This window comes from Somniosus microcephalus, chromosome 2 (genome assembly GCF_052327205.1).
Source record: "Somniosus microcephalus isolate GS21.2 chromosome 2, FLI_Smic_1.0, whole genome shotgun sequence".
Classification (NCBI taxonomy): Eukaryota; Metazoa; Chordata; class Chondrichthyes; order Squaliformes; family Somniosidae; genus Somniosus; species Somniosus microcephalus.
The window spans coordinates 220,139,502-220,152,734 of record NC_140988.1 but is presented as its reverse complement, the minus strand read 5'-3'; the positions used below and the strand labels follow the sequence as shown (position 1 = coordinate 220,152,734).

Here is a 13,233-nt window from a genome sequence, read left to right as displayed (position 1 = left end):
TATTCTGTGCTGTAATACATGCTGGATCTGAAAATATTTAATTGCTGCTGCTTTTAAGTATTTACAGTATTCTGCCAGTGGAATATTTAGCACACTATATTCAGTTGTCAAGAGAAATCCTGTTGAGTACTATCCACAATCTTTTATTCAAATATTTGGAATATTTATCATCAAAATAACAGGGACATAGGCAGTCTATCCTGCAAAAATTTCTGCCAAATTACCTCCACACTAACAAATCATCCTGATCCCCAGGTGCGTAACTATACTGTACTGAATGCTATACAATTACACCAACAGTCATTGGATGAATATATTCTCCAAATACTTTTAAACAAAATGCAGAACAACTCCACCAGTAAGTAAACCAATGTAAACTGCTGAGAAAAAAATACATTCAAAAATAATTAATGAGATTCGTTGTTGCACATTTAAAAATGATGTAAGCATTGCTCTTGGTTGGTGCTAAAGATGAATGAAGTAATCCATTTCAATACTTGACTACCTTGTGGTGATTAGTATGTGCCATGTTGATAATGTAGCTCACTTTACCCATGTAGCATCTATAAAAGGTAGACAAGCAGCAGCCTTATGTTTCTAATGAAGCACAAATGTGCTTATACCTAAACTGTCCCTGTCCTTCTGTCTGCATTCTGTGGTGTGCAATTGAGAACAATAGAGCTATCTTATCTCAACTACATGTACATTTAGTAATGTGTCAAATTAATGTGTCAAAGAAGCTTACAGCACTGAAGGGGACCATTTGGCCCATCATGTCTGAGCCACCTCTTTGATAGAGCAATCCAAAACTAAGTATACTGCCCTACTCTCTCCCCATAGCCTTGTATTTTCCACTGCTTTAAATATTTATCCAGTTTTCCCTTATAAGATAAAATGGTCTCTGTAGTGTATGTGCCTTTAAGTCAGAACTACTTTTTACAGCTCCTGTATACTGTAGTACCGGCAGTGGCCACACCGTATATAAGCTTTGCGCATGCCTCTGTACCCCAGTCTAGAGATTACCCTCCTCCAGTAAAGACCTGTCATTTGTTAATGTACAGCATCCGTGTGATTATTTATCCACTGAACCACGGATCCAACAGTGGCGACGAGTGTCGATTCGAATCAACCTGCAACATAAAAAAAAATAGTCGAGGCCAGGAACACGGGCGTCGACCACGAGCAACCACCCAGCAGTCAGGCAGAGATCCAACTTCGCTGGGGAGGCTGTGGAGAACCGGGCTTGGTTCCCCAGCCACAACGAGCAGTAAGAGACCGACGACAGGTCCAGAGCAGACCCTTCCCGAGCAGCGGCGGCTGGAGCCGACCGATGGCAAAGAGAGAGCCGAGCAGCGTCGACGGGGTAAGAAAGAGGGTGAAGAGCGCAGGGTGCAGCCGGGTGTTGAACACCGAGCGGCGTCGAGGAAAAATACTGCAAACCGGAGAGAGGGTAAGAAACAGCCGGGTTCTAGACTGAGCGGCGTCAACAAATATCAAGAGAAGAACACGCAGAGCACAGCCAGGGATCACGGGCTGATCAGGGTCCGCGGGGCGAAGCAAGGGGAGACGCCGTTGAGCCGCGGAGAAGCAGGGAGAGCGCGGGAGATGCCATTGAGCCACGGAGAAGAAGGAAGAGCGCGGGAGACGCCATTTTGCGAAGCCGCAGCGGAGAAGAAGGGCGAGTGCGGGAAGGAAGGAAAGCACGGGAGACGCCATTTTGTGCCAGCGGAGAAGAAGGGGAAGCGTGGGAGGCGCCATTGGTGATAGTTAACGTACAACCAAGGATGCCGAAGAGTGGCAGTATCTCTACGTTCGACAATGAAGTCGAAGATTGGGCAACATATGTGGAACGTATTGAGGTGTACTGCAGGGCGAATGAAGTGCCAGATGCTAATAAAGCACTGGTTCTGTTAAACTCCATGGGTGCAAAAACTTATGGGTTACTGCGAAATCTAATAACCCCAGAGAAGCCGGTAAACAAGAATTTTGAAAGCATAGTAGAAATCCTACAGGACCATTTCAACCCCACACCGCTGCTGATAGCAGAATGATTTAAGTTCCTTAAAAGGAAACAACACAAAGACGAAAGCAATGCTGAGTACCTAACGGAACTGCGCAAGCTATTGAAATACTGCCAGTTTGGAGCGGGACTAGCAGACACGTTAAGGGACAAGTTTGTGTGTGGGCTACAAAGTGAAGGAACCCAGAAACGTCTTCTATCAGAAAAGGACCATACGCTGGACAAAGCTTTCAGTATGGCAGTATCACACGAAGCAGCTGCAAGGGGCGCTGCAGAGATACAACGGAGACCGCAAGGATATGGCACCAACGAAATGACCTATGGAACAGGGAAGTGCTATCGCTGCAGCAGAACAACACATGACCAGAAAGATTGTTGGTTCAAGGACCAAGTGTGCAGACAGTGTGGGAAAGCAGGACACATAGCAAGAGTCTGCAGGTCTGGGAAGAAAACCAACAGTAAGAAATCTCCACAGGGGAAGTACAAAACGGTACACCAGGTGATGGACAGTGGTTCAGATGAACAGAAAAGTGACACAGACTCCGGAAGCAAGGAGCTCGGTTGTCTGAAACTACATAATGTAACCGAAATGGAGGATCACCAGACTATCTGGGTTACACTCAAGATAGACGGAGTCCAAGTGGAAATGGAATTGGACACAGTGTCAGCTCCAACAGTCATAAATCAAAGAGACTACAAGCGGCTATTTTCACACATACCCTTGAAAGCTACAGAGATTGTCTTGAAGACGTATACGGGGCAAAAAATCTACCCCAAAGGAAAAATAAGGGTGAAAGTGACATATAAAGGTCAGGAAATACCTAAAATGGATATATATGTATTGCCAAATGGAGGACCACCACTGCTAGGACATGAATGGATCCGGAAGATACAATTAGATTGGCATTCCACACAGGCACTGAAGGTTGAGGCCAAAAAGGATGACGACGTCACACCTGGACGACTGTCAAAAATGCTAACTGACGCAAAAGAGTGTTCCAGGAGGGACTAGGAACACTAAAAGGAATAACAGCAACAATTAAAATAGAGGAAAATGCAAGCCCAAAGTTTCTGAAGGCCAGACCAGTGCCTTATGCGATCAGACCAGCGGTTGAAGCAGAGCTGGAAGGGTTGGAACATTCAGGAGTACTGTCCAAAGTGGACTGGAGCGAGTGGGCTACACCCATCATTCCTGTAATGAAGAGGTCGTTGAGTAATACGCCTGGGGAATCAAAGAAGGTCCGCATCTGTGGGGATTTTAAGGTGACAGTGAACCCAGTCCTTCACACGGTGCAATATCCACTTCCACGAATTGAGGATATTTTTGCCTTGCTATCTGGTGGTAAACGCTTCACCAAAATTGATCTAGCCCAGGCGTACTTGCAAATGGAGGTAGAAGAAGCTTCGAAACATTACCTTACGATCAACACTCATAAATGTCTCTATCAATACAACCGGCTGGTGTTTGGAGTAGTCTCGGCTCCGGCTATCTGGCAAAGGGCGATGGATCAGGTCCTGCAAGGGATTCCAGGGACCCAGTGTTATTTGGACGACATCTTGGTCACGGGCGAAAATGACAGTGATCACCTCGCTAACTTGGAGAAGGTGCTCGCCAGATTAAAGGAGTATGGGCTACGAACTAATCGCCACAAGTGCGAGTTTTTCCAGAAACAGATCTCGTATTGCGGCCACGTCATCGATGAAGAGGGGTTAAATAAGTCCCCTGACAAGATTGAGGCAGTAGTCAAGGCTCCAGCACCGGAAAATGTGTCACAACTGAGGTCGTTCCTCGGGCTGGTAAACTATTACCACAAGTTCTTACCAAATTTGTCTACAGTATTACACCCACTGAACACCCTACTGCAAACAGGGGTACCATGGAAGTGGGATGACGAACGTAGACGAGCTTTCCAGAAGTGTAAAGAATTGATCACATCAAAAGAGGTGTTGGCCCATTTCAACCCAGCACTACCAATTCGTTTGGCATGTGATGCATCACCCTACGGCATTGGAGTGGTGCTGTCGCACAAATTCCCAGATGGGTTGGAGAGGCCAGTAGCCTTTGCGTCTCGGTCACTAACCTCAGCCGAGCGCAACTACGCCCAGATTGACAGGGAGGCCCTCAGCCTAGTATGGGGAGTAAAAAAATTCAACCACTATCTGCATGGGCAGAAGTTCACCTTACTGACTGACCACCAACCAGTTGTCTCCATCTTTAATCCTAAGAAGGGCGTGCCAGTAATGACTGCACAGCGGTTACAAAGATGGTCCCTGTTTCTAGGGCGAATCAATATGAAATCGAATATAAAGGCACGAAACAGCATGGGAACGCTGATGGGCTGTCGCGCCTGCAACTGGCTACTGTGGAGGAAGCACCAGCAGTGGACCCTATCGAGATATTTTATTCATCGATAATTGAACGATTGCCAGTAACAAACGCGGATATAGAGAAGGAGACCCGCAATGATCCAACGCTTTCACGGCTAAATGAATTGACGGTGAGGGGATGGCCAACACATGGCGACTCACTGTTGCCAGCATTCTCATCCAGAAGAGAACAGCTGTCAGTATGCCAGGGAACAGTGATGTGTGGATCCAGAGTGGTGATTCCACCCAAGTTAAGGGAGAGAGTGCTAAATGAGCTACATGAAGGTCATCTGGGGGGAATGAAAATGAAAAGCCTTGCTAGGGCTTATGTGTGGTGACCGGGAATCGATCAACAAATCGAAGACCTAACTAAGAGCTGCTTAGGATGCCAGAAGGTCCAAAATGCACCACCATATGCCCCTCTACACCCATGGGAGTGGCCCTCCTCTCCATGGCAACGGGTGCACATTGATTTCGCTGGTCCATTCATGGGCTCAATGTTCTTAATAGCACTGGATGCTCATTCAAAGTGGCCTGAGGTGATAAAGATGTCTTCAACCGCTACAGAGAAAACGATTGCAGTCCTACGGACCATATTTGCCAGAAACGGTTTGCCAGAGCAGATCTGCTCTGATAATGGACCACAGTTTGTGTCCGACGAGTTCCAAAAATTCATGAAAAGGAATGGGGTAAGGCATTACACATCCGCCCCGTATCATCCAGCCACCAATGGATTGGCTGAGAGGTTCGTACAAACCTTTAAGAAGGCGATAAAGGCCATGTGCGATGAGGAAATTCCACTACAGCATAAGATGGACAATTTCTTATTAGCCTACCGAAACGCGACACATGCAGTTACCAACCAGACCCCGGCCATGATGTTCTTTAACCGAAGTTGAGATCTCGTCTGGACTTGCTCAGACCAAATGTGCGAAGAAATGTTGAGGACAAACAATTCCAGCACATCAACGAGAAGCCGACAAGGAGCTTCAATGTAGGGCAACCAGTCTTGGCCCGTGACTATCGAACAGAGAAGTGGCAACCCGGAACGATATGTACAAGGCAGGGGCCATTAATGTACACAGTGGATGTCGGGGAGAACATTGTGAGACACCACGTCGATCAGATCTTAGCGTCACAGGAATGCGTCAACCCCATGTCTCGAGTACCTGGGGATGAACCCAACATACCGGTAGTATCTACTTCAGACCCAGTAGCAGTGGAACCCGATGAACTACCCGATGAAAAGGGGTCAGAATCGCCTCTGCACCAAGAACAAGAACCTCTGGAAAGGCGCTATCCCGAAAGGGTCAGGAAGCCGCCCCAAAGACTGAATCTATAAATGGACTTTTGTTATTGAATGTACATGTAAAAATGTAATTGTTATTTGAATATTAAGGGGGTATTATAATCTAAAAAGGGAGGAATTGTAGTGTATGTGCCTTTAAGTCAGAACTACTTTTTACAGCTCCTGTATACTGTAGTACCGGCAGTGACCACACCGGTATATAAGCTTTGCGCATGCCTCTATACCCCAGTCTAGAGATTACCCTCCTCCAGTAAAGACCTGTTATTTGTTAATGTACAGCATCCGTGTGATTATTTATCCACTGAACCACGGATCTAACAGTCTCTGCCTCAAACACTCCCTGTGGTAAATCATTCCATGCTCCATCAACCACTTCTGTGTAGACATTTCTCACAATCTTTCTCATTGCTCTCTTAGTGCCAATTTTAAATTGATGACCCCTCGTTACTGAGTCCCAGCCAGAGGAAATATTTTTTCCCGATTCACTCTATAAAAACCCTTCAATTTTAAAAACCTATATTAAATCGCTTCTTAGCCTTATCTACTCAAGTGAATACTTTCCCAGTATCTCAATTCTTTCTTCATAGCTATAGTTTCCCATCTCTTGCATCATCCTGGTGAATCTACACTGTTTACTGGAAATAATTAGTAATATTTTAGACAATTCTAACTATGGAAACAGGTAAAATAAGCATTTTCTTTATTGTTGAATTGCATTTTCCAGCTACTGACGTAGAGCAGCCATAGAACTTAATGACGGAAAGTGAAAGTTGTACTGAATATGGTATTCACAAAGCTTCCTGAAAGTGTTAGTTTTTCCACTACTTCACAAGACCTGGTTGGTTTTATCATTTTTCCTACAATGCCTAGAGACTATTTTAGCAGGCTAACTTTAATATACTTGTTACAATTCGAGTTACCTTCCAATGCTCCTTATTCGTGCTTTCCTCAAAATTCAGCTTCCAATAAACTGAAACTTGACCTTATGTGCCCGATATCTGGGATAGCATTGGCACAAAGAAAACAACAAACCCTTCTATCAAGTGGGAATACATCGGAAATATTACAGCCTACCCATCATCTACTCCAGATCTCTCCAAGCTGGCGGTAAACTCTATGCTGACAGACCAAATAGCTGAAACTTGTTAAATTATACAAGAGAATAAATCAGAAGATTAAAAACTACAGTAATTAATTCTCATCATTACTTTAAAACTTTTCTTGAGCCAAAATAACACAGACCTTTTTGAAGTACCTTTAATGTACCTCAGTGAGTGCATGCTGCTACTTCCTGGAATCCGGCCTCAACACGATGGAACTAGTGAACTCGAGAATGCTTTCCATAGTTATCCCCAGATTTGGGCAGCTTCTGACCACAGGACTGTCAATCGAGATCAATGTCAAAGGCACAAAGGAGGCTTCTAAGATACATTACACTTTCAGCAGAAAGCAAAAAAGTGAGAATAATACTGGCAGGACACCCTGATGGGACCACCATTATAATGGCTTGCTTTAGGCAGGTTGCAGGCACATCTGTATTTAACCTTTCAAATGCCTGGAGCAATTACAACTGCCAGTAAGTATTGCTCCCACCCACCCTGATGATTTATATTAACTATTTCTATCACCTGGGTGAGCTTTACGTCTTCTAACACTTGTTAGTCAATACAAATAGCTTGGTCCGAAGCAAGCATTTGCTTCAGATAGGAACCTAAAAATTCACCCATTGCTATTCTATAAAAGATCTATATAATTTAATTACCTATAGTTTAAAGCCCAGCAGGGCATCCACAACCAGGAGCAAATTCCTGATGCAATTTAGCATTGTGATGCCTTCAGATGGAGCAGTGTACGTCTTTATACATGCAGAAAGGCAGAAGCAAATGCCTTTTAGCTAACAGTTTACAGAAAACAACTTAAATTTGCCCTTTTTGACCTAGCTAAAATGTTATATAAAATGTAGAATATCTTCTAAATTAAAACTGGACCTGGTATTTTCAGGGCACGTGAGTCAATGCTATTAGTCAGTCTGTTTATGTACAGTGTTAATATTGAGGTCACTGCCATATTTTGTTTGTTAGAAAAACTGCATCCTTTATTGCCCTGATGTGCTTTGTACCAATTGTTTATACAAATGATTGACTTGCTAGGCCACTTCAGAGGGTGCTGAGAGTCAACCACATAGTGTGGCTTAAAGTCACATTTAGAGCAGACCAGATCAGGGTGAGAGAAAATTAGTGAATCCGTTTGGTTTATACAACAATCCCACAGGTTTCATGATTATATTTTCTGGTGCTATCCCACAAATTGCCAGACATATTGGGGGAGAAATTTGGTATCGCCCCGTTTGGGGTGCAATTATCGGCCGGGCGCAAAGTTTAGCGCCTAGCGCTAATTATCGTCTCCGACTGTAAACTTGGCATTTATCGCCCCAGGAGGTGATTGGAGTGCTAAATCTGGTGCTACACACCTGTCTTAAGGCGCAAAGGCCGAGGAGCGAGGCATTATCTCAGAGCGCGGGCGCAGCTCAGGTGATGTCAGTCAGCAATGGAACACAGACACACTGGCGCTGGCCAGTTCTTAAAGTGGAGGGTCGATCTTGCTTTCCAGCCACACCCTGCTCATTGCAGGTTTGAATCTTGTTGTGGACAGACCTGTGCCTGAATCTTCCAGCCAAGGACTATGGAGAGGGTCAGGGAACGAGCTCAGTGCTTCAGCGTCTGGGCCTTGGAGGCTCTGGTTGGCACGGTGGAGCGCTGAAGAGCTATACTGTACCCTGAGAGTGGCAGGAGGCCATTGCCGCGCGGCTACAGAAGAGTGTGGAGGGAGGTGGCTCATCACGTCTCCTCCAGAACCCATATACAATGTCGCAAAAAGTTCAACGACCTCACTCGGGTCGTCAGGGTGAATGAACTGCTTTTCAATACCTCTCCATCCCTCCATCTCAACCTCACTCTATGGCCAGAGAGTCTTAAAACCCCAATGCCCAACAGTCATGAAAGACCTATGGCCATCTCATAAAATACACACGCACATTCCACACCTTGCATACATTAAAGGCTATTCAACTATGGGAGGCACATCAGGCAAGATCATGGCTGCTACATTAAGGGCTATTCAGCTATGGGAGGCACACCAGGCAAGACCATGGCTGCATATTTACTCAGATGTCGTCCTTTTTCTTGCAGGCCAAGCTATCTCACAACAGGGGATAGCAGCAACAGACGGGTGGAGGGCCACCTCAGCTGCAACCCCTCAGTGATCTTGAGGCGTGCGTCCACAGGATTGTGGCAAGCCAGGTGATCGGTCCCGTCACCCCTGGAGAGGCCGATCCCGTTCGGGACAGCAATGGTAAGGTCATTAGCTTTCTCTCCTCTCTCATTCCACTTGTCCCTCACAACACCAGCCTTTTACCCTTTCAATCCAACTTACTAAATCGCATCAATCCTTCCTCCCTTACTGCCCCCCTGTGCTCACGCTAAAGCCACTCTTGTACCTCCCAGCTGAGGAGATGGGCCCTCAAGCTGCCAGTGGGAGCGAAGCCGCAGGTGAGGAGGAAGAGGAAGCTGGAGCCTGAGCGCCACCCTCTCCCGAAGAAGCCCATGCCCACACTGGGAACACACCTTCCCTGGAGGAGAACAGGGGGGAAGGGTCTGATGAGGATGAAGCTCTGAGACCCAGCGGGCTGCAGCAACTTGATGCGGGTAGGGAAGCTCGGGGGCCTTCTACCCGGAGGGAGAGCAGGCCAGCGAGTCTTGCTGCACTGGACGCAGAGGAGGAGCGGCTCTTCGCTGAAATGAACACCCAGGTGGTGGAAATGCACACTCAGCTCATGGGTGCAGTGGGAAGGGGGCCCAAAAGCATTGATGCACTGGTATGGAGCGTGGAGCACTACGCAGCAGCACAGGCAAATGTCACACTAATGCCTAGTGCTGCAATTCAGTCACTGGCTGCCGTGACCCCATCTTTGACTGCTCTCATGCAGTCTCAGATTGAGGCAATGCGAGCACTGAGTGCTGCCATCCTTGCTGGTTCGGACACATGTCCCCGGGGCTCTCACAGCGGTGCAGCAGGCCAACAATCTGTGCTCCAGCAGATTGCTCCGGATGCTTAGGTGCTATCCTGTGGGAATGCCAGTGTGTTGGTCGAGCAGCGAGGTGCTGTCCTCTCTCAAGATGACAGCATTCCTGCTGCCACCACTGTCACTTCCCCATTGCACTTGCCACCGCCTGTAGCCCAGACTGCTGCCGCCCATGCTAAATTGATGCAGTCGGCAGCCGGGCCCTCCAGGCCCAGAGGTGGTCAAGGGCGTCCTTCAAGGGCATCTGTAGTCTCAGGATCTGACATTTAAGCAGCGTTCCACCAGCCTTGTTGCAGCCACTGGGGCCCCATTACGGAGGAGCAGTAGGGTGGGAAGGGGGCAAGTGGGCAAGGGAAGGAGATCACCCTCGAAGGACAAAACGTAGGAGGTCTGATGAAATGTTGGGAATGTTTTTATTAAAGGCCGAGGTTCGTCTGATAATTTTGTTTAGTGTTTTGGCCATTATCTCCAGGTTGTGAGAACCAGTTATGTTAATTAATGATTTTTTGTGTTTGTTTCTATTAGTTTGTCATGAATAAATGACACACAGAGTTTGTTAAATAATAAAGTTGTTGTATTCAAAATGTACATGTTTGGCCTTTGGAATAATTGCTGCCTTGGCTGGCTTTGGGGTTGCGGGTTGCTTTCCATCATGTTGTTCTCCATGCCAGAAGCCATTTCCCAAGTAGGGGCCTAGAAGCAGCTTGTTATCAGTCTTTGATGGACGGCCCTTGCAGTTTCAACATTGTTGGCCTCCCTCCCGCCTTGCTGCTGCTGCTGATCATCCTCCTCCTCTTCCTCCTCCAGTGGTGCACCAAGGCCTGGTGGCATTGGCTGGGTCCTGAGGATTGCAAGGTTATGAAGAATGCAGCAAACAACTATGAAAAGCGAGACTCGCTCAGGCGAGTACTGCAGGGCTCCTCCTGAGTGGTCCAGACAGCGGAACCGTTGCTTGAACATGCCGATCATCTGCTCAATGATGTTCCTGGTGGCGAGATGGCTCTCATTGTACGGCAGCTCAGCAGGGGTGTTGGGGTTTTGGAGCATTGTCATCAGCCAGGTGCAGAGTGGATAACCCTTGTCCCTGAGAAGCCAACCACTTGGCTGATGCAGTGCCTGGAAAAGGTCTGGCACACCAGTCTGGAGCAGGATGAAAGCATCATGGCTGCTGCCAGGATAGCGGACATTGATAGCGAGTATCAGCTGTCTGTGGTCAAACACTAACTGGACATTTAAGCAGTGGAACCCCTTGCGGTTTCGGAAAATCTGCATTCTCATGCAGTGCCCGCAATGCCACATATGTGCAGTCAATGGCGCCCTGCACCATGGAGAAGCCCGCTATCCTCGCAAAGCCCAATGCGCGTTCATGCTGTTTGGCCCGGGTCATTGGGAAAGAGATGTACTGGCATCTCCTTTTATAGAGGGCATTTGTGACCTCCCGGCTACAGCAATGGACCGCGAACTGGGAAATATTGGCGATGTCTGACTGAGTGCGAGTCAGCAGAGAGTGCTGTGAGTTTGGGTAAGTGTGTGAGTTCTTTAATTGTTATTTCTCTTTAAATCATTCTTGATAAGATTACTTAAGCAGTTTAAGTAAAGGGGAAAAGTTAAATATTTGGGATTCTGTTGGTTTAAGAAGAGTAAAACAAGGTTACACTGCAGTAGGGGTAAATTGGCACAGCAGGCAGTGGAAACCAGTTTTCTAACCAATCAGCAGGGGTGACTCATTTGGCTGTAAACAAACAAACAGTATAAAAAGACCAGTCCTAGTGCGAGCAAGCACTGAGTGCGAGTCTGCAGAGAGTGCTGTGAGTTTGGGTAAGTGTGTGATGTTGGGTAAGTGGGGTGTTAGGTGCTCTTTTCAAACTTTAACTCTGTGGGTTATAGTTAATAAGGCCTTTCTGGTGCAGAGTGACAGTTGGTAAACCATTTAACTGGTGTAATTAGAGGGATTGATTTAAATTAAATCCAATTAATTAAAGGGGATACTAGCATCTATAATCAGGCAGAGGGTGTCCATAACTAACAATAAAAAATTTAATTAATTACATAGAATGGAGCAGGTGATGTGTTACTGTTGCGAGATGTGGGAGCCGGTGAACTCCATTGAGGCTCACGGTGATTACATCTGTGACAAGTGTCTGCTGCTACAGGAACTCCAGCTCCATGTTGATGAGCTGGAGTCTGAGCTTCAGACACTGCGACACATCAGGGAGGGGGAGAAGTACCTGGACTCTGTGTATCAGGAGGTGATCACACCTATGAAGTTAATTAATTCAGATGTAGCCCATGGCCAGGGACAGGATGGTGTGACTACAAGTGAGGCAGGTACGGGGATCCAGGAGGTAGAGCTGGAGGAGCCGCAGCCCTTGCTCTTGTCCAACAGGTTCGAGGTTCTTACTCCCTGTGGGGACGGGAGCAGGGACTGCAGGGAGGATGAGCAACCTGGCCACAGCACCGTGGAATGGGGGGCCATTCAAGAGCGGGGAGTAACGAGAAACGTTGTAGAGGTAGAGGATAGTATTATTAGGGGGATAGATAGAGTTCTCTGCAGCCGAGAGCGAGAGTCCCAAAGGCTGTGTTGCCTACCCGGTGCCAGGGTTAAGGACATCGCCTCTGGGTTGGAAAGAAACTTGCAGTGGGAGGGGGTGGGTCCAGTTGTCGTGGTCCATGTTGGTACAAACGACGTAGATAGGACTAGGAAGCCGGTTCTGTTAAAGGAGTATGAACAGCTAGGGGTCAAATGAAAAAACAGAACCTCAAGGGTAATAATCTCTGGATTATTACCTGAGCCACGAGTGAATTTGGCTAGTACAAATAAAATTAGAGAGTTAAATGCGTGACTCAAAGACTGGTGTGGGAGAAATGGGTTTTGCTTCCTGGGACACTGGCACCAGTACTGGGGCAGGAGGGAGCTGTTCCGTTGGGACGGGCTTCACTTGGCCAGTGCTGGGACTAGAGTCCTGGCGGATCATATAACTAGGGCTGTCGAGAGGGCTTTAAACTTACTAGTGGGCGGGAGGTTCCTAGAGAGCAAATAATAAAAATGACAACAGAGAAGGTCATAGACTTAGGTAGCAGTGGGGAAATTAAAAACCAGAGCGTGTCAAGAAGGGGCAGAAGGTATGGAGAAAAAGGTAAAGTAATAAAAAGGGCAAAAGCAGGAACTAAGTGTCACAAAACATATTTGAAAGTTCTCTATCTGAATGCACGTAGCATTCGTAACAAAATAGATGAGTTAATGGCACAAATAACTACATATGGGTATGATCTTGTGACCATTACAGAAACATGGCTGCAGGGTGACAATGCCTGGGAATTAAACATACCAGGTTATTTAACGATCAGGAAGGACAGGCAGGAAGGAAGGGGAGGTGGGGTGGCTATGTTAATAAAGGAAGGAATCACTGTAATACAGAGAAATGATATTGGGTCAAAAGATCAGGATAATGAAAC

At 46.8% G+C, this 13,233-nt stretch overlaps 1 protein-coding gene across 8 annotated transcripts in view; it reads left to right on the top strand.

Moving 5' to 3' along the window:
* The window catches only part of LOC147123234 (protein YIPF5-like), a 90,256-nt gene that overhangs the window by 46,227 nt on the left and 30,796 nt on the right, over positions 1 to 13,233 (top strand). The window contains exon 6 of one of the 8 annotated variants that reach the window (XM_085969477.1): positions 8,885 to 9,051. The exons of the other annotated variants lie outside the window; for them this stretch is intronic. Within the exon in view, the coding sequence (XP_085825603.1) occupies positions 8,885 to 8,999 (115 nt within the window). The 3' untranslated portion in view covers positions 9,000 to 9,051. Of the gene's footprint in view, positions 1 to 8,884; positions 9,052 to 13,233 lie in introns of those variants that run through there. 8 annotated transcript variants of the gene reach the window in all.